The sequence below is a fragment of the Pan paniscus genome, chromosome 12, assembly GCF_029289425.2.
Source record: "Pan paniscus chromosome 12, NHGRI_mPanPan1-v2.0_pri, whole genome shotgun sequence".
Taxonomy (NCBI): Eukaryota; Metazoa; Chordata; class Mammalia; order Primates; family Hominidae; genus Pan; species Pan paniscus.
In genome coordinates, this window is record NC_073261.2 from 96,020,246 (window position 1) to 96,041,849 (window position 21,604).

Here is a 21,604-nt window from a genome sequence, read left to right on the forward strand (position 1 = left end):
AGGGGTGCTCAGGACATTAGGGTCACAATCTGTGACTTAGTTGTATACCAGTTAGAGGCTATATACAGATACTTTGGAGCAAAAAAACCATTTCATAAATGGACACCAAACAAGTTTCCAGAAATGAGAATGACCTACCTTATATATCACAATATAATATTCCTTTCTTCTTTAAGGCTCACATTATCTTTCCAGTAATTAGACCGAAGATGTACTCTATATTTTCTCCATACAACAAGCACTAACCCGAATACACCACAAACAGGTACAATCCAAGGCATCAAAAGGCTAGCTCTAATTTGATGAAATTAATTTACCTACAAATGGAGAAATCGATTTCTATTTAGTCTAGGTGATAAAAACGAAAAGGACAACAGCTATCCTAGCCTTAAAATCCAATAAAGAGGGTGGTAAATGTCTCCGAAAATCAAAAGAAACCTACAAGTCATAAATGCCCTCAAAGGATTCTTAGGCACAGGAATGAGCAGTTGATTCACTAAACATCAAAGAATGGATGCTTTAAATAAAAAAGGTAAGATTGTGTCATTCTATCAAGTAAGTCTTTAGAGTAAGTAAAATACCTTATGGGCCAAAAATTAAAATGAACTGCAAAACTTATGTACAAATTATTAACTATCACTTCTGTGACTGAAGCTAATAAGAGAATCACACACTTAAGTATGACAATGTAAAGAGGTATCCAAAAGTAATCTGAGCTAGCTTAATACAGACAACTAAATACACCCTCAGAGAGCTGATAGCCTGTAAGCCAGCAGTCCCCAGTCTTTTTGGCACCAGGAACTGGTTTCATAGAAGACAATTTTTCCATGGATGGCAGGGGCAGGGGAAGGGGTGGTTTTAGGATGATTCAAGCACATTACATTTATTGCGTACTTTATTTCCACTATTACTACTACACTGTAATATATAATGAAATAATTATACAACTCACCATAATGGTAGAATCGGCGAGCGTTCTGAGCTTGTTTTCCTGCAACTAGATGGTCCTATCTGGGGATGATAGGAGACAGTGACAGATCATCAGGCATTAGATTCTCCTAAGGAACACGCAACCTAGATCCCCTGCAAGCACAGTTATAGGGCCTGCGTTCCTGTAAGAATCGAATGCAGTGGCGGATTTGAGCAGAGGTGGAAATCAGGAGATAATTCAAGTGATGTAGAGTGGCTGTAAAGACAGATGAAACTTTGATTGCTAGCCTGCCATTCACCTCCTACCCACTATTATTTTACATAAACTGGTCCTGGTTCCAACACTTATTGTGTGACCCTGGGCAAATTATTTAACCTCTTTGGGTCCCAATATCTATACAAATAAATTGGACTAAAAGTGGTAGCTACTTAAAGACTATTGTGAGGATTAAACGACAAAGTAAACTGTCTTCAGCAGCTCCAGGAACAGAGTAAATCTTCAATAAAGGTTAGCTACTTTATTTCATCCTCTTGATGCATTAGTTACTTGAAATCACATCTACGACCTATACTACCTTTGGAACCTTCACAACGCCCCAGGAAAGTGCTTAAGGTCCAGTGAATGTTCAATATTTATTGGCTGACGACTACTGGTTTATATGGAAGCTAGAACCATGAAGCTGAAGAAGACTTTAGAAGTCATCTGGAAAAGTTTCACTCTATTCAAAAATAAGACTCATAGTGGATTATCAAATCTTCGCTTGAACACTTATAGAGAGAGAAACTTGCATCTCAACAAAGCATAAAGGAATAGTTCTAATTATTAGAATGTTCCTTGAGATTTCATTATACTGAAATCTTCTTCTCAAAATCTTGCTTCTCGAAATATTTCTGAAAGTCTGAATTCACTAGAGGGCATCACCTATTAGGAGAAACTGTATCAGAAAGAATCACTAAAAGGAAGGAATCATTCAACATTTATTCTGGCTAAAAGAAAAATACTGGGCTGAGTTGTATAAAACAGGCATGCCAATTTAAAAATTATTCTATTTAAACATGCATTAAAATGTTCAGAATGAATTAAAATGAAGATTCTGACAAATTAGGTCAAAAATCATAATAACTGCAAATGTTGTTGTATAGGTCAGTAATCCAGATTATCATAGAGCTGGGACTCTTTCCAACCCCATTATATATCCTCCAATAATTGTATGCAATTTTAATGGTTACATGTTTATTAAAAAAAAGCATACAATACCAGATTACATTTAATACTGCCCCTTGCAGCCAGCCTCCAAGTCACCACCAGCTATCCAAAAAAGACCCAGTGCCAAAAAGAAAATTATAAGTTTCCATAAGACTAGTAAGGGACCATGACTCAATTTTGTAATCCCAGAACTGTGGGAGTCTGAGACAGAAGTATCACTTGAGCCCAGGAGTTCTAGACCAGCCTGGGCAACACAGTGAGACTCTGCCTCTACAAAAAAAAAAAATTTATTAACCAGTGGTGGTGGCACATGCTTGTAATCCCAGCTGCTTGGAAGGCTGAGGCAGAATAATCACTTGAGCCCAGGAGTTCAAGGATACAATGAGCTATGATTGTGCCACTGTACTCCAGCCTGGGCAACAGTGAGACCCTGTCTCACACACACAGAAAAAGACTAGCAAGGTAAATCTGAACCTGGATCTGTGTATAACTAACAAATTTAAGGCCAGGTGTGGTGGCTCATGCCTGTAATCCCAGCACTTTGAGAGACCAAGGTGGGAGAATTGCTTGAGCCTAGGAGTTCCAGACCAGCCTAGGCAACAAAATGAGACCTCATCTCTACAAAAAATTTTTAAAAAATTAGCCATGTGTGGTGGTGCACACCTGTGGTCCCAACTACACAGGAGGCTGTGCCAGGAGGATCACTTGAGCCCAGGAGGTCAAGGCTACTGTGAGCTGAGATTGAGCCACTGCACTCCAGCCTGGGTGACAGAGTGAGGCCCTATTTAGAAAAAAAAAAAAAAAAAAAGTTAGATTTTTTAAAACCAAATCATTAAAACTGTTCATTCATTAACCAGGTAATGGCACAATTTTAAAAGCTCATCATGCTCAAAGAGGATCCAGAACTGTACTCAAATACCTGTGGCACACGCCTGTATTCCCAGCTATTCAGAAGGCTAAGGCAAGAGGATCAAGGAGTTCAAGCCCAGCTTGGGCAACATAGCAAGTCCCTGTCTCTTAAATTTAAAAAAAATCTTTTAACCCCCACTCACTGCAATTCGAGGTAATATGTAGAGAAAAATCTGATGGAAAACTAGGCATGATTTATAGCACACCTCTACACTTTATCAGATTCTGTTTGATGGGAGCTATTTTACAACACTGTATAGACTATGGGTTAACTGAGGGACATGTAAATTCTATCCTGTCAGGGAGCAGGTTCAGTTGTCCTCCTGAGCTTCTCCCCAGCTCCCTCTCCGAAACAAACCAGTTTTGTCTCCACTTGGGTCCATTTCAACATTTCTTTACTCCATATAAATTTGTGGGTTATTTTACTTTTCCATTGAACCAGGTATAACATTTGCCTTCTTCCCTGATTATGAGTTTTTCTTTAACACATGTATTTTCATAGCTGCATAAGTCATTATATTATCTTTAACACATTATACAGTTTTCTTATTATTGGTAAGATGTTGTTTGATACTCAGATACCAACACAAAAACAATCCAAACAGCGAATTGGACTGGAAAGGTCCACTGCCCATGTAAACTAATAAACAAGCCTTTGGGTTTTGAAAATCAATCCCTTATAAATTTCACTGGTATAAATTAGCACTGCATAAAACTAGGAAACCAGGTTTCAGAACCTTCAGAGCCAATATTCAGACTGCAGATAATGGTGAAGACATGAACTCTAGCAACCACAACCTGTGGCCCACTCATCTTCATTCCCTGTAAACAGTTAAAACAACTGAGGAAAATGGTCAATCCAATAGCACAATTTGTTTCAGATGATTTTAAAAAATAATTTTGGTAGACTCTGCTCCCTAGAACACATCCATGTTCATCTATCCATCCACAGAAGTAGGTTAATTTTTATGTCACTGAAGAAATCAACACAAAAAGTCTTTGTTTAGGTTCATAAATTATCACGATTATAAGGAATTATAGAATAAATAAAGGGATGAAAAAACATGTTGATAACCAAATTAAAGAGGATGTTCCAGATGCGGGTGACCCAAATCAGGAGAATCAGGTAGCTTTTAAGCCTACCAGGTTCTCTTCCGTCTACCTGCTCTCCTTATCCCAAGGACACTAACTTAAGAGAAAGATCGTAACAGATTCAGATTCCTTTTACTATAAGAAGCATACAACCCGCCCTCCTTGTTCAGAACTTTATATATATGTATACACACATACATATATATGTCTTCATAATAGCATATGCAACTGTCATATGGTAGTTATATATGTAATATAGTTAGACACATATAATTGTCTAACATATGTAACTGTCATACATATATAATTTTCCTATACACATAATGAATTAATCAGAAACATTCACTCCAGACAAACTATTTTCCAAGATGGAAATCTCTCTCCTGACTGGTGAGGCCATGGATATATGGTACCCAAATATCAACTATATTCAGAGACAACAAATCATTTTTTTTTTCAACTCCAGAGAAGACAGAAAGGCATAATTATGATTTAATGCAAAAATAGTTGCAACACACTATCCACAGCCAATCTTTTTTCTTCTTCATCACTGTGACTTAAAAGTTTCATCTAATGCATTAGCTAGACATGGCACAAAATGTTCCATTACAAGGTATTGTGGGGGGCAGGTAGGAGGGACTGGCAAGACTTGTGGAGACAAAATATTCTAATAGAACCTGGGTTTCTTCCTAAAGATATTTAGGAAAACTGAAAATTCCTGAAATTACCTGGAAAGGTAATCACCTCCTGACTCCCTGCAAAAAAATATTTTTAAGATCTGGCCTACCATAAACATTTTGCATAAAACCTATCTGAATGTCATTAAAATGACTACAAAAAGACAACAGAACACTTTACCAAATGCAAGAATAATGTGCATTCTGACACTAAGGGCACTTCCACTTTTATAAGAAAAGAAAAAGTTTCCATTTGTCTGAGCAACTTCTGATGCAACATTAGTAATTACAGTCCTTTCCTCCAGTGTAGGCCTCATAAACAAAAACTGGTTGATGTTTATAAACATTTGTCTCAAATCAAGAAAGAAATTAACACAAAATAAAACATTAAAAGGCTTAATCTGGGCAAATTTTCCAGTTTTACAAGCCAGTGACAAAAAGTAAAGCCTTAGAAGGGGCTTAATTATCAACTCCAACAGTTTAGAGAGTAAAATCAAATAAACAAGTGGAATCTTCTATTCAATGAGTTCTGAAAGTCTTGTCTCCTTTTAACTCCTTTTCCATAAATGCTTTCTGTATATTCTTGCCCATGTAAGCCCTAAGGACAAAAATTACAACCATGTGGATGTTTCTTCTGTTCTCAATTTTGAGACTATGTCCCATAAACTAGCAAAAATTTTAAATTAGCTTCTTTAAAGTTTTCCAGTTAACTCCACTCAGAAGAATGTTAAAGATTTAAAAGAAAAGGGCACTATGAAAAACCCACAGCAATGGTTCATGACAATGATGTTCATATTTCACACTCAGGGATAAAGTGACTACAAGCTTTCCCCCTAAAATCAGGAATAAGACAAGTATGATTGCTTTCACCATTGTTATTCATCATTGTACTAGAATTTCTAGTGAGAACAATTAGGCAAGAAAAATAAATAAAATTCATCCAAATCAGAAGGAAGAATCTGCACATGACATGATCCTATGTATAGAAAATCCCTAGGAACCCACAAAAATACTACTAGAGCTAATAAATTCAGCAAAGTTGAAGGGTACGAGATCAACACACAAAAATCAACTATGTTTCTATACACCAGCAATAAACAAACCGAAAGGAAAATTAGTAATTCCATTTACAATAACATCAAAAGAATAAACCTAGGAATAAATTTAACCAAGGAGGTAAAAGACACTTTGAAAACCACAAAACATTAACAAATTAAGGAAAATCTAATATATGGAAGGATATACCAGGTTTAGGGATTAAAAGACAATACTGGCCAGGCACAGTGGCTCACGCCTGTGATCCCAGCACTTTGGGAGGCTGAGGCGGGTGGATCACTTGAGGTCAGGAGTTCAAGACCAGCCTGGGCAACATGGCGAAACCCTGTCTCTACTAAAAGTACAAAAACTAGTCAGGCGTGGTGGCACACACCTGTAGTTCCAGCTACTCAGGAGGCTGAGGCAGAAGAATCGCTTGAACCTGGGAGGCGGAGGTTGCAGTGAGCTGAGATCACACCACTGCACTCCAGCCTGGGCAACACTGTGAGACTCTGTCTTAGAAAATAAATAAATAGGCCGGGTGCAGTGGCTCATGCCAGTAATCCCAGCACTTTGGGAGGCCAAGGCAGGTGGATCACAAGTTCAGGAGTTCAAGATCAGCATGGCCAAAATGGTGAAACTCCGTCTCTACTAAAAATACAAAAAATTAGCCAGGCGTGGTGGTGGGCGCCTGTAAATCCCAGCTACTCGGGAGGCTGAGGCAGAGAATTGCTTGAATCCGGGAGGCAGAGGTTGCAGTGAGCCAAGATCGCACCACTGCACTCCAGCCTGGGCAAGAGAGGAAAACTCTGTCTCAAAAAAAAAAAGAATGAATAAATAAATAAAATGAAAATAAATAAATAAAAGACAATACTGTTAACATGGCAATACTACTCAAAGCAATCTACAGATTCAATTCAATCTCTATCAAAATTCCAGTAACTTTTGCAGAAATGGAAAAGCCAATCACCAAATATGAATGGAATTGCAAGTGGTTCCAAGCAGCCAAAACAACACTGAAAAAGAACAAAGTTGGAGGACTCACGCTTCCTAATTTCAAAACTTACTAAGAGGCTACAGTAATCAAAACAATGTGGTACTGAAACTGCCTTTGCAAAATTATAACAGTGAGAAAACCCTAACGTAGCTGACTCCATCTTGCTTCTAACCTCATAAGCTGTCTCTGCTCATTCCTGCACATAGGCCAAGCCAACTATGGGAGGAATTTAGTTTATATTTTAACTTTAAAGCAAATATGATAATAGTCCTTTCCCAAAACTAAACCCCTCCTTGTTTAGAGACCAAAACCATCTTTGTAAAAAATAATAAAAGGACACAAGGTCAGAATTACATAGGAGCCTGAATTCTGCTAAGACTTAAGCATAGTTAAATAATAACAAGGGACTATTTTCTAACTTGTCTTTTTTGTAATTACTTACTAGACAAGAGTCACTAGCCAGTGGTCATAAGACTTGTAACTTCCCCGATTACCCCAATAGATTACCTCATTATTGTAAAACCCAAGGCTGGGCCGGGCGCGGTGGCTCACGCCTGTAATCCCAGCACTTTGGGAGGCCGAGGCGGGCGGATCACGAGGTCAGGAGATTGAGACCATCCTGGCTAACACGGTGAAACCCCGTCTCTACTAAAAATACAAAAAATTAGCCGGGCGTGGTAGCGGGTGCCTGTAGTCCCAGCTACTCGGGAGGCTGAGGCAGGAGAATGGCGTGAACCCGGGAGGCGGAGCTTGCAGTGAGCCGAGATCGCGCCACTGCACTCCAGCCTGGGCGACAGAGCGAGACTCCGTCTCAAAAAAAAAAAAAAACCCAAGGCTGATTCTTGAGGTATTTTTCAGACCTCGTGTTCTGGTGGACCAACTGATGCCACCTGGGTTACTGGTACCATGAAATTGACTCAACTGGCCCTGTAACCCCCACCCGAAACTGACTCGACACACAAGACCATTTTGACACTCGTGTGATTTCATTCCTGACCCAACCAATCAGATGCAGATTCTTGCTGGGCGTGGTGACTCATGCCTGTAATCCCAGCACTTTGGGAGGCTGAGGCGGGTGGATCACTTGAGGCCAGAAGTTTGAGTTGGCCAACATAGCGAAACGCCATCTCTACTAAAAAATACAAAAATTAGTGCCGGGTGCAGTGGCTCATGCACGTAATCTCAGCACTTTGGGAGGCCGAAGCAGGTGGATCATGAGGTCAGGAGATCGAGACCATCCTGGCTCTCTACTAAAAATACAAAAAATTAGCTGGGCACGGGTGGCACGTACCTGTAGTCCCAGCCGGGTGTGGTGGTGGGCACCTGCAGTCCCAGCTACTCGGCAGACTGAGGCAGAAGAATCGCTTGAACCCCAGAGGCGGAGGTTGTAGTGAGTCCAGATCACACCACTGCACTCCACCCTGGGTGACAAAGCTAGACTCCGTCTCAAAAAAAAAAAAAAAAGAAGAGACCTGTAGCCCAATTAATTGAGAGTCCAGAATTATGACCATACATCTATAGCCAACTGATTTTCAACGAGGGTGCAAAGACCATTCAATGGAGAGAGAACAATATCTGTAACAAATGATACTACTGGATAGCTACATGCAAAAGAATGAAGGTGTCCTCAAACTCATTCAAAATCTATCAAAAACCTAAACACAAAAGATAAAACTATAAAATTCTTATACGAAAACAAAGGTAAATCTTCACAACCTTGGATTTGGCAAGGGATTGTTACATGTGACACCAGAAACGTGAGCAACAAAAGAAAAAAAAAAATCAACTGGACTGCATCCAGATTAAGAACTTTTGCACATGAAAGACCACCATCAAGAAAATGAAAAGACAACCCACAGAATGGAAGAAAAATTCACAAGTCAAGAGTCTGGTATTCAGAATATATAAAGAACTCTTACAACTCAACAAAAAGACAAATAACTTTTTTAAATGAGTAAAGAACTTGAATAGATATTTCTCCAAAGAAAACATACAAATGGTTGATAAGCATATGAAAAGCTACTCAACATCATACATCATTGGGGAAATGCAAATCAAAACCACAATGAGATATCACTATATACCCACTAGCATGGGCACAATTTTAAAAATGGAAAATAACAAGCATTGGTAAGGATGCAGAAAATTTGCAACCCTCATATATTGCTGGTGGGAATGTAAAACAGCAGTTTCTCAAAGAGTTAAATAAACCCTGAAAACATTATGCTAAGTGAAGAAGACACAAAAGGTCACATATTGCATAATTTCATTTATATGAAATATTCAGAATAGGCAAATCCATAGAAATGAAAGCAGACTGGTGGTTGCCAGAGGCTGGGGAGAAGGGAGCAACTGCTTAATGGTACACAGTTTCCTTTGAGGTGATAAAAATGTTTTGAAACTAGACAGCAGTGGTGGTGGCACAACACATGAATGTACTCAATGCCACTGATTTGTCCACTTTAAAATGCTTAATTTCTTGTACAGTAAATTTCACCTCAACTAAAAAAAAAAACAGATATATATCAAATGGCTATTTTTTTTCCCAACTATCCACAGTGGAGGTCATTTACAAATGACCACAATGGAAATTTCAATTAATTTTGCAGGGCAATTGCCAAGTCAATCCTAAGCCAAAAGAACAAAGCTGGAGGCATCACACTACCTGACTTCCAACTATACTACAAGGCTACAGTAACCAAAACAGCATGGTACTGGTACCAACACAGAGAGAGAGACCAATGGAACAGAACAGAGCCCTCAGAAATAATACCACACATCTACAACCATCTGATCTTTGACAAACCGAACAAAAACAAGAAACGGGGAAAGGATTCCCTATTTAATAAATGGTGCTGGTGCTGGCAAAACTGGCTAGCCATATGTAGAAAGCTGAAACTGGATCTCTTCCTTACACCTTATACAAAAATTAATTCAAGACGGATTAAAGACTTAAATGTTAGACCTAAAACCATAAAAACCCTAGAAGAAAACCGAGGCAATACCATTCAGGACATAGGCATGGGCAAGGACTTCATGTCTAAAACACCAAAAGCAATGGCAACAAAAGCCAAAATTGACAAATGGGATCTAATTAAACTAAAGAGCTTCTGCACAGCAAAAGAAACTACCATCAGAGTGAACAGGCAACCTACAGAATGGGAGACAATTTTTGCCATCTACTCATCTGACAAAGGGCTAATATCCAGAATCTACAAAGAACTCAAACAAATTTACAAGAAAAAAATCAAACAACCCCATCAAAAAGTGGGCAAAGGATATGAACAGACACTTCTCAAAAGAAGACATTTATGCAGCCAACAGACACATGAAAAAATGCTCATCATCACTGGCCATCAGAGAAATGCAAATCAAAACCACAATGAGATACCATCTCACACCTGTTAGAATGGCAATCATTAAAAAGTCAGGAAACAACAGGTGCTGGAGAGGATGTGGAGAAATAGGAACACTTTTACACTGCTGGTGGGACTGTAAACTAGTTCAACCATTGTGGAAGACAGTGTGGCGATTCCTCAAGGATCTAGAACTAGAAATACCATTTGACCCAGCCATCCCATTACTGGGTATATATCCAAAGGATTATAAATCATGCTGCTATAAAGACACATGCACACGTATGTTTATTGTGGCACTATTCACAATAGCAAAGACTTGGAACCAACCCAAATGTCCATCAATGATAAACTGGATTAAGAAAATGTGGCACATATACACCATGGAATACTATGCAGCCATAAAAAAGGATGAGTTCATGTCCTTTGTAGGGACATGGATGAAGCTGGAAACCATCATTCTCAGCAAACTATTGCAAGGACAAAAAACCAAACACCACATATTCTCACTCATAGGTGGGAATTGAACAATGAGAACACTTGGACACGGGAAGGGGAACATCACACATCGGGGCCTGTTGTGGGGTCGGGGGAGAGGGGAGGGATAGCATTAGGAGATATACCTAATGGAAATGACGAGTTAACGGGTGCAGCACACCAACATGGCACATGTATACATATGTAACAAACCTGCACGTTGTACACATGTACCCTAGAACTTAAAGTATAATTTAAAAAAAATAAAAAATAAATTTTGCAGGGCAAGCTTCCGATTACAATACAATAAAACTAAGAGTAATTCAAAACAAACAACCCTAAAGATTTGAAATTCTTAAGCCTTCCTAAATAATTGTTGAATTAATGAAAAAATTAAAAATATATAAGACTTGTAGTTCCCATATGCTGATGTTAATCCTGATTACCGCGGGGTGGGGAGCTTGTTAAAAATGCAGAAGCTCAGGCCCTATACCCAGAGTGTTAAGTAGAGTTGGAATATCTGCATTTTTAATAAGCCTGCCAGCTGAGACTGATATTCACCAAAGTTTAGAACCAGTGCAACAGAATATTTAGAAAAAATATAAAGACATCGCATATCAAAAGTTACAGGATTCATACAAAGCTGTACTGAAATAGTTTCTAAAATAATATTTAAATAAACAGAACATAAACTAAGCAATCCAAATTTTAAAATCAAGCAGTCAAATTTTTAAAATAAAAGGTGTGATTAAAAAACAAAAATAGAAATATGAATGACAGTAAAAATGATTGATTAGATAACAACACACAGAAAGGGTCAGGCACATTGACTGATGCTTACAATCCCAGCACTTTGGGAAGCCAAGGTGGGAGGATCACTTGAGTCTAGGAGCTCGAGCCCAGCCTAGGTGGCAGTGAGACCCTGTCTCAAAAAAAAAAGAAAGCAAGAAAGAAAGAAAAGAAAAGGAAAAAAGAAAACACAGAAAAAACAGCGGAACTTTAAAATGAGCTTGGTTCTTTATGAAAAAATTTACAAAGTCCTAACAATTCTAATAAAATAAAGAATTATCAAATAGGTAAAAGCAGAATTAGGAAATTTAATCATTTTTAATAAAGCAAGAAAAACAGTTTGTCAGCAAACTGAAAAAATACAACTTATCTAGACAACTCTAACGAGTTACTTTATCAAAAATATAAGAAATTGTATGTCAGTAAAAAAATCAGAAAAAAATTAATTGTAACATTAGTTATATAATCTACTACTTGGTTAAAAAAAATAAAATTTGTACAGTAGGGGGAAAGTTTTAACAAAATGCAATGGACTTGAAATTCTTTCTGTTAAAGAAGACTTTTGTTCTTTCATGCCACTTCACTAATAAGAGAAATAAGTAGACTTTATTGTCCTCGATTCAAAAGCAAATCTCAAAATAATATAAATGATTCTAAATTACTCACTTTCCAGGCTTAAAAAAGTCAAAATATTTCCTTATTAACTTTACTATTGAGGTTAACTTTTCATTTTACTGTCATTTTGGTACAGTGTTTTAGCCTGTTATTCAACACTGAGAACCAATAAATAACGGTGATTAGCAAAGAGTAGATAAGAATTAAGTGCCATTCACCATAATTAACATAGTAAATATAATGAATGAATCTTTCTTGTTTTAATAAAAGGGACACAGCCCTTTTGTCTTTAGGGTGTACAGTAGTTTCCTATGGCTGCTGTAACAAATTACTTGGTGGCTTAAAACAGAAAGTTATTCTCTTCCACTCCTAGAGGCCAAAAAAAGTCTGAAAGCAGCAAGGTCACACTCTCTCCAAAGGCTCCAGGGGAGAATCTGTTCCTTGCTTATTCCAGCTGTTGATGGCTGTGGGAATGCCTTGACTTGTGGCCATTAACACTCAAATCTCTGCCTCCTGGTCCAACTGCCTCCTCCTCCTCTGTGTACGTATACTCTCCCTCTGCCTCACTTTGATAAAGATACACAGGATTGCTTTTAGGAACCACTCACATAATCCAGGATAAGTGCCCTAGACATCAAGATCCTCAATTTAATTACAAAAACCTTTTTTTTTTTAACATACAAGGTAACATTTCACAGGTTCCAGGATTAGGACTTGAATATTTTAGAGAACCATTTTCAGCCTACCACAGAGGATCTCTTTAAAAACCTAACAGGCCTGGCCAGGCATGGTGGCTCATGCCTGTAATCCCAGCTCTTTGTGGGCAGACTGCTTGAGCTCAGGAGTTTGAAACCAGCCTGGGAAACATGGCAAAATTCCATCTCTATGTAAAAAATAAAACAAAAAGTAAATACAAATTTAAAAGAACAAAAACAAAAAAAAACCCCAATAGGCCAAGCCTTTTCGTCAGGAATTAGATACTATCCTAGTCTCCAGATTTACAATGACAAGGTCATAGGCCTTCTGACCCTAGACACTGCAAACAAACACCACTGAAATTAACTCGGGAATTTCATTAGGTGCACAGGAAACTATCACAGGGTATATCCATTTGCCCCAAGAATACAAGAGAAGTTTTGTCTGTTTCACTGTATGAGTTAAATTCTGCTCAAATTTTGTAGTCTCAAACTACCTATCTGCACGTATCTGACATGCAAATAAAAAGGGCGTTCTTTCTCTTCTACATTGGTAAGAAGGGGTCTTTTTGTTGGCAAGATTTTCTTATTGCCCCAACATACTTTATAGAGTTGGGTAATAATAAACTAAGTTTTTAAATAAATTTGAGACAAACTACTTTCCAAAGGCAGCAAAATTTATTTTTATCCTCTAAATTTTTCCAGACACACAATTTCAAGACCCACTAGCCCTTGAATCTCCTCCAGAATCAAGCAGTTTCATTCCATAAAATCAAAATAAATTCCAGATGAATTAAAGAGTTACATGTAAAATATGAAAACATTATAGAATTACAATAGGAAAATGGGCCAAGAATCAAGAGTCACATACAAAAAGGAACACTAAAAAAAAAGGGAAAGAAATCAGACTAATATGTAACATGACACCATGTTTCCAATTACTTTTTCATATTTGACAATGATAGTATCCAGCAAAGTGAGGGTATAGGAAAATAAGGCCTCAAACATACAATTGCTAAGAGAATCAACTGATAGAGCCCTTTTAAAAGGCAAATTCGGCATGGCTGGCAAATTATAAAACACATATACATTTTTACACAATAATTTCATTCTAATCTATCCTACAAAAGTACTCATAAAAGTAAGAAAATACAAGATAAAAATGCTCACGGAGGCACTATTTGTATGTGAAAATTAGAAATAGTACAAATGTCCATCAACAGAGAAATGGTTAAATTATGGCATAGCCATATAACTGGAATATTATGCAACCAGCTTTTAAAAAGTGAAGCACAGTCATCTAATATCCATGGGGGATCTGTTCCAGGGCCTCTTGAGGACATCAAAATCAACATATGCACAAGTTCCTTATATAAAATCACATCATATTTGCATATAGCCTGCTCACATCTTCCAACATACTTTATCTCTAAATTACTCATAATATCTAATACAATGTAACTGCTATACAAATAGTTATATTGTTTAGGGAACAATGACAAGAAAAAAGTCTGTACATGTTCAGTGCAGAGGCAATTCTTTTTCAAATATTTTTGATCCATGGTTGGTTGAGTCTATGAATGCAAAACCTGTGGATACAGAAGGGCTGACTATACATTAACATAAGCAGTCATTCAGAAAGGTAGACATGACCCGTGAAGTGAAGAAAGCAACTTACAAAATAAAGAATGACTCTGTTTTTAATTAAAGGAGAAAACAAAAAAAGAAATCTCTATGTATGATAACATGTTTATATATTAATAGAAACCATGTTTTCAAAAAATCTTATGACATGGGAAAATCCTAATAATATAAAGTGAAAAAAGTAGGTTACAAAATTGTATAGGTAATGACATAAATAAAAGTAGCATAATAAAAATAAACATGGTTATCAACTATCTCTGAGTAATGTAATTCTGATCTGTTCTTTATATATTTTTTATAAATATATAAATGTATAAATATTACTTATATAGCATTCAAGTTGACTTTTTTCATTAAGAGAGAGGATCTTGCTATGTTGCCCAAACTGGTGTTGAACTCCTGAGCAACTAAAGCAATCCTCCTGCCTCAGCCTCCCAAGTAGCTGGCACTCCCAAGTAGCTGGTCAGGAGAGATTCTAACCCTAAAAAATACCAAGAGATTGGGTATAATGATGTGAGTTCATGTACAAAGAAGACTTTTTAAAACTATCTATTTACCAAAACTTATCTATGCTGAAGAATGCTCCCTATTCAGACTGGTTACTTTGAATATGTTTATTCTCATGTTCTACTACCAAAAATATTTTTGAACTTTTATAGTTTAAAATTTCCTTTGATCAGCTCACGTAACACAAAAAAGGTAATTCTTATAACATAATCACCCAATCTTATCACGTAGGCTAGCCCCGAAATAGATTTTGGTTCATTCTAAACAACTCTAGCTTCAAAGGACAAAGCTTTAGCACAAGCTCTGTCAGTTAAAACACTATGCTGCAACTTTCAACTTGTCTGGGGACAAGGAATAGACCCTGGTTTCAGAAGTTTCCCCCAGATAAACTTAAGTATTCATTGTCATCAACACTGCCTTTCCAGTTCACTCATGGTCTTCCTGAGCAGAAGGGTCCTCCCCTCAGTCACAATTCTCAAAATCCTATCATCTCTTCAATGCTAAGCTCAAGATACACCTGCTTAGTGAAGCTGTGCCTCTTTTGAACTCTAGAAGCATCTTATCACCTGTACTACTGACTTGGTCAGCATGCGTTATTTTTATACGGACATGCTTTTCATATACTCTAACTTTCCAATTATACAGTTTCATCTCCAGTGCAACTTACTGGAGATACAAACTGAGTGCCCCATCCAAGAAACACAATAGGTGCTTGTTTTCCTTTGTTGTATATAAAGACTGGGACAGCATTAATTTGAGCCTATTGGACTCCAGTGAGCCTTGAATGGCTGCCTGCAAATAATGGGTTTTATCTTACAGTAATGGAGAGTAACTGAAAGTTCTGAATTCAAAAATGATGTGATAAAAGTTTAATTTAGAAAAAGTGGTCCACAGCAGCCAGATTAGAGGAGGATAATAATGTCTACAGCAAGGAAGATAGTTGGCCCAACCCAAAGGGTTAAGTAAAGGGCTTTAAAGTCAGAAAGCACTGACTTCTCCAACACTTCCTTGCTCTGTGACAATGGGCAAGTTATGGCTTTCCTTACCAGTAAAACAAAGATGATAAAATCAGACCTGGGCCAGGCCTGGTGGCACACACCTGTAGTCTCAGCCACTCAGGAGGCTGAGGCAGGAGGACCGCTTCAGCCTAGGAGTTCAAGACAAGTGGAGGCAACATAGTGAGACCCCGTTTCAAAAAACAAACAAACAAAACAGCAACAACAACAAAAACACCAAAAACTAACTAGAAACAAATAAAAAAAAACCTAGGTCTTAACATGGTGGGCATTACACGAAATAATGCATGCAGCGCACATACCACAATGCCTGTCAAAGGGTAAGCACACTGCACTCTGAGACCAATTCTCTGACACCAACTAGGTGTCCTACAATTCAACTCAATTCTGACACTACCTGGAGTTCGTATCAGATCCCACAAGTTAAAAAGCAAGGTTTCCAACAAGACTGCCCTCACTTCAGTTATCCCCAGGCCATCCACACTAATGTCCAACTTGGCTACAAATTCAGAGATTCCCAAAACCTCCCTTCAGTTTCAACGATTCTCACAGAAATCACTGAAAGCACTATACAATCACAGTTTCATTATAAAGGCTACAACTCAGGAATAGCCCAATGGAAGAGGTGCACAGAGCAAGGGCAAGGTCTAGGAAAGAGGGCAGAGGGATGCAAAGCTTCCCTGCTCTCTCCTGAAGAAATCCAGGTGTCATCCTCCTAGCAAACCAGTATGTTCACTGCTATTCCAGGGTTTTTATACGGGGCTTCATGACCTAGGCATGAGTGATTAAATCACTAGCCAGATGACTGGGCTTTGCTATCTAGTCACTGCCCCCTCCCCAGAGACCAGGGGATGGGGCTAAAAGTTCCAAGGTCTCTCTGATGTGGACAGCTCCTTTCCTCAACTATCTAAGGGCCCACCCAGAGTCATCTTATTTGGATAAACTCAGGTGTGGTCAAAAGAGACTCTTGTTATGAATAACAAAAGATACATCTATAAGGAAATCCCAAGATTTTTTGAAGCTCATTGTCAGGAACCAAAGACAAAGGCCAGATATAATAGATTCTTCATCATATCACATACACAAGAAATGGAGACTATTATTTCAGAAACCGACTAGTAGACTACTGAAGTAATGCAAGCATAAAGATCAGGAGAAAAAACATCAAAAGCATTACAAAAGCAGCAGCAATAGAAAAAGGCTGAGGGGGAGGGTGTCGAAATTATGTAAGAAGGTTCAAGCCTGGACAATTAAATAAACAGAGACAGACATAACCTGGCAGGAAACTGAATATGGGATTGAGAATGAATTTAGTTTTAATCAAATTGAGACTGAGGTGGCAGCCAGAGATTGCAGATGAACACTGGGCAGATGGAGATCATGAGCCTAGAGATGAGAGAGGACATGGCCAGAATCAGTTGTCAGTTATTCACATAGATGAACCCCCGCTGGACTCCCCAAACCCTCACTGTTTGAAAAGGAGGATACTAGCTAATGGTATAACATAAGCTCCTATGTCAAACAAAAGCAAGTTACTGCATGCAGCAGAAAGTGTAAGGGATAACCTCCAAAAAATTTAATATTTTCGACTCTAAACAAAATGGTACCTAATCTTTAAAATAAAGATCCAAAAAGAATCACACAACCAAATGCCAAACAGAAATGCTGGGTTTGTTCTTTCACTGAAATGTGTTATTTTATTTTCTTAAAAAGGACATTTATCTCCCTCCAATAGAAATGAATGCTTATTTTTCAATGAAAAGGTTATAGAACAAGCATAGAACATGTCAACAATACAACATAAACAGGAACAAACTATGATCAATTCAAAAAGCTTTGTGTTCAGATATATGAAGCAAGACAAAAACCTCAAGCATCTAAGTCATTACAAAGACTTACCCAAAGCTTTTAGAGTCCTGCTTTATGAAGTACGTGCAGTAGCTAGAAACTGCCTCGTTAATTGACCATGGGTTCAGAAGCACCACAATTTCCCTTCCCCTGGAATGCATATATCACATCATCCATTTGTTGCCAGCTTCCCAGAAGAGAGTACCCACTCTGTTTTTCAGCCTGTGAACATGACAAATGGGAGAAAAAAAGAGAAAGCAGAGTTTGGGAACAGTGCACTGGGCTCATCAGATGGTTCATGGAGTAAACAGATTACGGGCCCAGGGACCTGAAACATCTGAGTACTGAATGGATTAATGCACAGGGCAACTCAGGAAGCTGGGTCATAGTGCTTAGGAAGGGAATGACAAAAGACTGAGATGAGAGCCCAATATGCATGCCACCTCTATAAAGTTCCAGAGAGAGAGGGCAGCTGAAATGTTAACACTGGCCAGGTCCTTGGAGCTTCTGCTTCTCCCTGAGCCAGAATGTGAATGGCAAGGGCAAAATCACAGCCTAGATCCCAACCCAAGAAAAAACAGGTAAGGGGCAGCTCCTTTCCCCCACACTTTGTAACACATAGGGTATTCAAGTTTCAAAGATGGCTAGAGGAACCCAAAGACCTTCCTAAAGAAGGAAAGCAAGCATGACCACATGCTGCTCATTTCCTGGATCCTGATTCTACTGCCAAATTACAAAAACCATTTTATTTTGCATCAAACTTTAAAATACGTTTGCAGTACAGAAACTCTTGCTTTTGTTTATAGTAATTTCCTTATATCAGAATGAATGTTACTCAGTTATAAATATAAGTATATACATACCTACATTTATAGGTATATAGGTAAGCTTCTTACATTCACACAGTAGACTCTGCACTGAGGCTTACTTTCATTATCCTAATATCATAGTAGCTGGGAATGCCCCTGTCTTGAAGGACCCACCAACCCAATCCAATTACACTATTCACAGTAGACCAAGGTTTTCCCTTGGACCAGTACTGATTTTGGGAGATTTAAATTATCCGTTTCTGAGTATCCTTTCTTCAGACTCAACCAGTTCACCAGGTATATTCCACTTCCACCCACCATCACTCTCCACTCCCAATAAAACACTTAAGTAAAACAATAAATACTGAGGGTCAGAAGGAAAAGTCAATTTAAATAACATCCTTGAGACATCATTCCAGTTCCTCCCTCTTCCTCAATCACCCTACCTCCCTACTCATCCAAAAATTGCTCTTGAAACTCCCAACAGCTATTCCTAGATTAGGCAAAATCCAACCCTTCCCAGTTCCTACTCCCTGAGGAGCATGCCCAAATCTACCAAGGTCCTTGGCAGCACTAAAGCCTTCTGTCTATCAAGATCCACCCTCCAAATTGTTTTAAAGCAAAAAGATCATAGCACACTTCCAGCCCTAATGCTTCTTCCTAGTACAAAGCCAGACAGAGCAGGGTCTTCTCAACCACTGTTTACTGAATTGAATTACCAAGATGCTATTCTAACTAACTGCTCACCATATCAAACTTCTACAATTCCCTTTCTCAGAGCAGCAAGGTCACTGCATATTAGAAATGTCTACCTCTCCAAAAGCAACTATTGTCAGCTACTACACTCTATTCTTTCCAATTATTGCCAGTGAAACTTACAACCTAACAACCAAGTGAAAAGTTGCCTCTTTTTTTTTTAACAATATGAAATGAAGTCTCAAGAAGGCAAAATTAGTTGCCCACAGTCTTCTAATAAAAGAAGAATTCTTATGATATACGAGGTACTATGAGAAGTGTGTAACTTACAACATCTCTTTTAATCCTCACACTAACCATGCAAAGAAAATAATACTATAAATTCCTTTTTATAGGAAGTAACACACGCTTAGGTTAAAAAATAAAATTCCGTGACCCAAATCGCAACAGTAAATGGGATTCAAACTCAGGCTAAATTTGGAGTTCGAGCTGTTAAAGGATAACTAAAAGAAACAAACAAAAAGGTGGCATTGTGTCTCTCATGCAAATATAAAATCAACACCTCTATAACTCTAATTAGGGAACAAATAAGATGTTCCAATTGGTTCAAATGAGAATCCAAAGAGCAGACACATACTTAGGCAATGGGGAATACCGAAATGAATTTGCTTAACAGATAAAAAACTGGCTTCTTCCACAAAAGAGAAAAAGAAATCCATTGTACTTCCAACAAACATCCTTTGCATGTAAAAGGGCAAGAATAATTTGTATTATTGTTATTCACAACTTACAAGGTTGTAAAATACATCAAAAACAATGAAAGCTACAGACTCCAGAGTAGTAACCAAGAAAATTGCTCTAGCCAGCACCTGGGTTCCACTGAAGATATTCAGTAATCCTTTTGTTAGGTTTCAGACTTTCACAAATTTTCCTTACATAGATCTGAACTGCTACACTTTTTTTTCTTTTAGATAAGGATCCACAGCTCCAAGATCTCTGACAACCACTAGAGAAAACTGGAGTTAATCCCCTCCATAAAACTAATCTTTCACAAAGATAAATTTTTCTCTACCAGGTACTAAGCCAGAAATTATATTATTAATTTATATCTCAATGCAGAAATAAAGTAATTCACTATACTGTCAAACCTCTTAAGAAATCTAAAACCAAAGAGAGTTTGGTTTTACTGAGCAATGACCCACAGAATTTCTCTCTGGAGAAATAAAGACATAGTTAAGCTGTCACTTCCAAGTAACTAACCCAAAACTAGCTTCCTTCAGTGTCTTACTGGCTAATTCATGCATCTCAATTTCCACCCTGTATTTTCTTCCATAAAGAAGTAATCCCTGTCCAACTTTCGCTTCCAGCAAGATCAAGTAGATGTAGTTTTTCCTACTGCTCTAGCTAAGTACAACCAAAAATCCTGGCCATTATAGGTAAACAAATATGGGAAGACTCTGGACTCTGAAGATACAGATAAGGCAAACCAGGTAGGGACCTTGGGACCCATGGAAAATATGGTGGTGAGTTCCCTGGGTTTTCTTTTTGCCTCATCGTATACCACAGACAACCAGCTTAAAAACAAAAACAAAAAAACAAAAAACAAACCCCTGCTCTCCTAAGCCAAAGAAATGAGCAACAAACAACATGCCCTCCAGCCAATATCACAGAAAAAAACCGTGGCCCACCCCCACCCACAACAGCAAAAGCCATGTAGGGAGCCTAAGTTTCCACTCTTACAAGGCTGCAATGTTGTTCAGGCTCCCAGGTGTCTCTACCCCTTATCCTTTCAGGGGTGATATTGGAGAAGTCTAGACTTCCTTCACTGCCAGGTGGTAATAAGACCCCCTTCCCCTGCCAGGGAGTAACTGTGGAGACCACCTGGAGAGCCTGGATTCCTCCTCCCACCTGGCAGTAATGAGACACCCCTTCTCATCCCCACTGGCGTGGTATCAGAGGAGGCCTAGCAGAGAGTCAGAACTTTCACCTCCGCCCAGGGGTAAGAAGGCCATCCCCTCCCAGTGGTATCAGTAGAGTCCTAAAGAGGGGCTGACACTCCCACACTTGCCCAGTAGTAATGAGGACACCCACTTTGTGTGTCAATGGATCAGTTCCTCAAAAGCACAAACTACCACAACTCAACCAAAATTAAATGGATTATGTGAATAGCCCTAATAACTGTTAAAGAAATTGAATAAAGTCTTTGAAAAAGAAATCTGGCCCAGAACATTTCATTAAAGAATTCTACCAATGTTTAAAGAATTAAGATCAATTCCACACAATCTCTTCCAGAAAACAGAAGCGT

General features: G+C 38.3%; 1 protein-coding gene across 7 annotated transcripts in view; it reads right to left on the reverse strand.

Moving 5' to 3' along the window:
• LCLAT1 (lysocardiolipin acyltransferase 1) overlaps window positions 1-21,604 on the reverse strand; it is a 196,531-nt gene that overhangs the window by 165,909 nt on the left and 9,018 nt on the right. For 5 of the 7 annotated variants that reach the window (XM_008952516.4, XM_063594638.1, XM_034952875.3 and 2 more), the window contains exon 2: window positions 17,846-18,016. The exons of the other annotated variants lie outside the window; for them this stretch is intronic. In XM_008952516.4, the coding sequence (XP_008950764.1) occupies window positions 17,846-17,955 (110 nt within the window). In that variant the 5' untranslated portion in view covers window positions 17,956-18,016. The remainder of the gene's footprint in view (window positions 1-17,845; window positions 18,017-21,604) is intronic. 7 annotated transcript variants of the gene reach the window in all.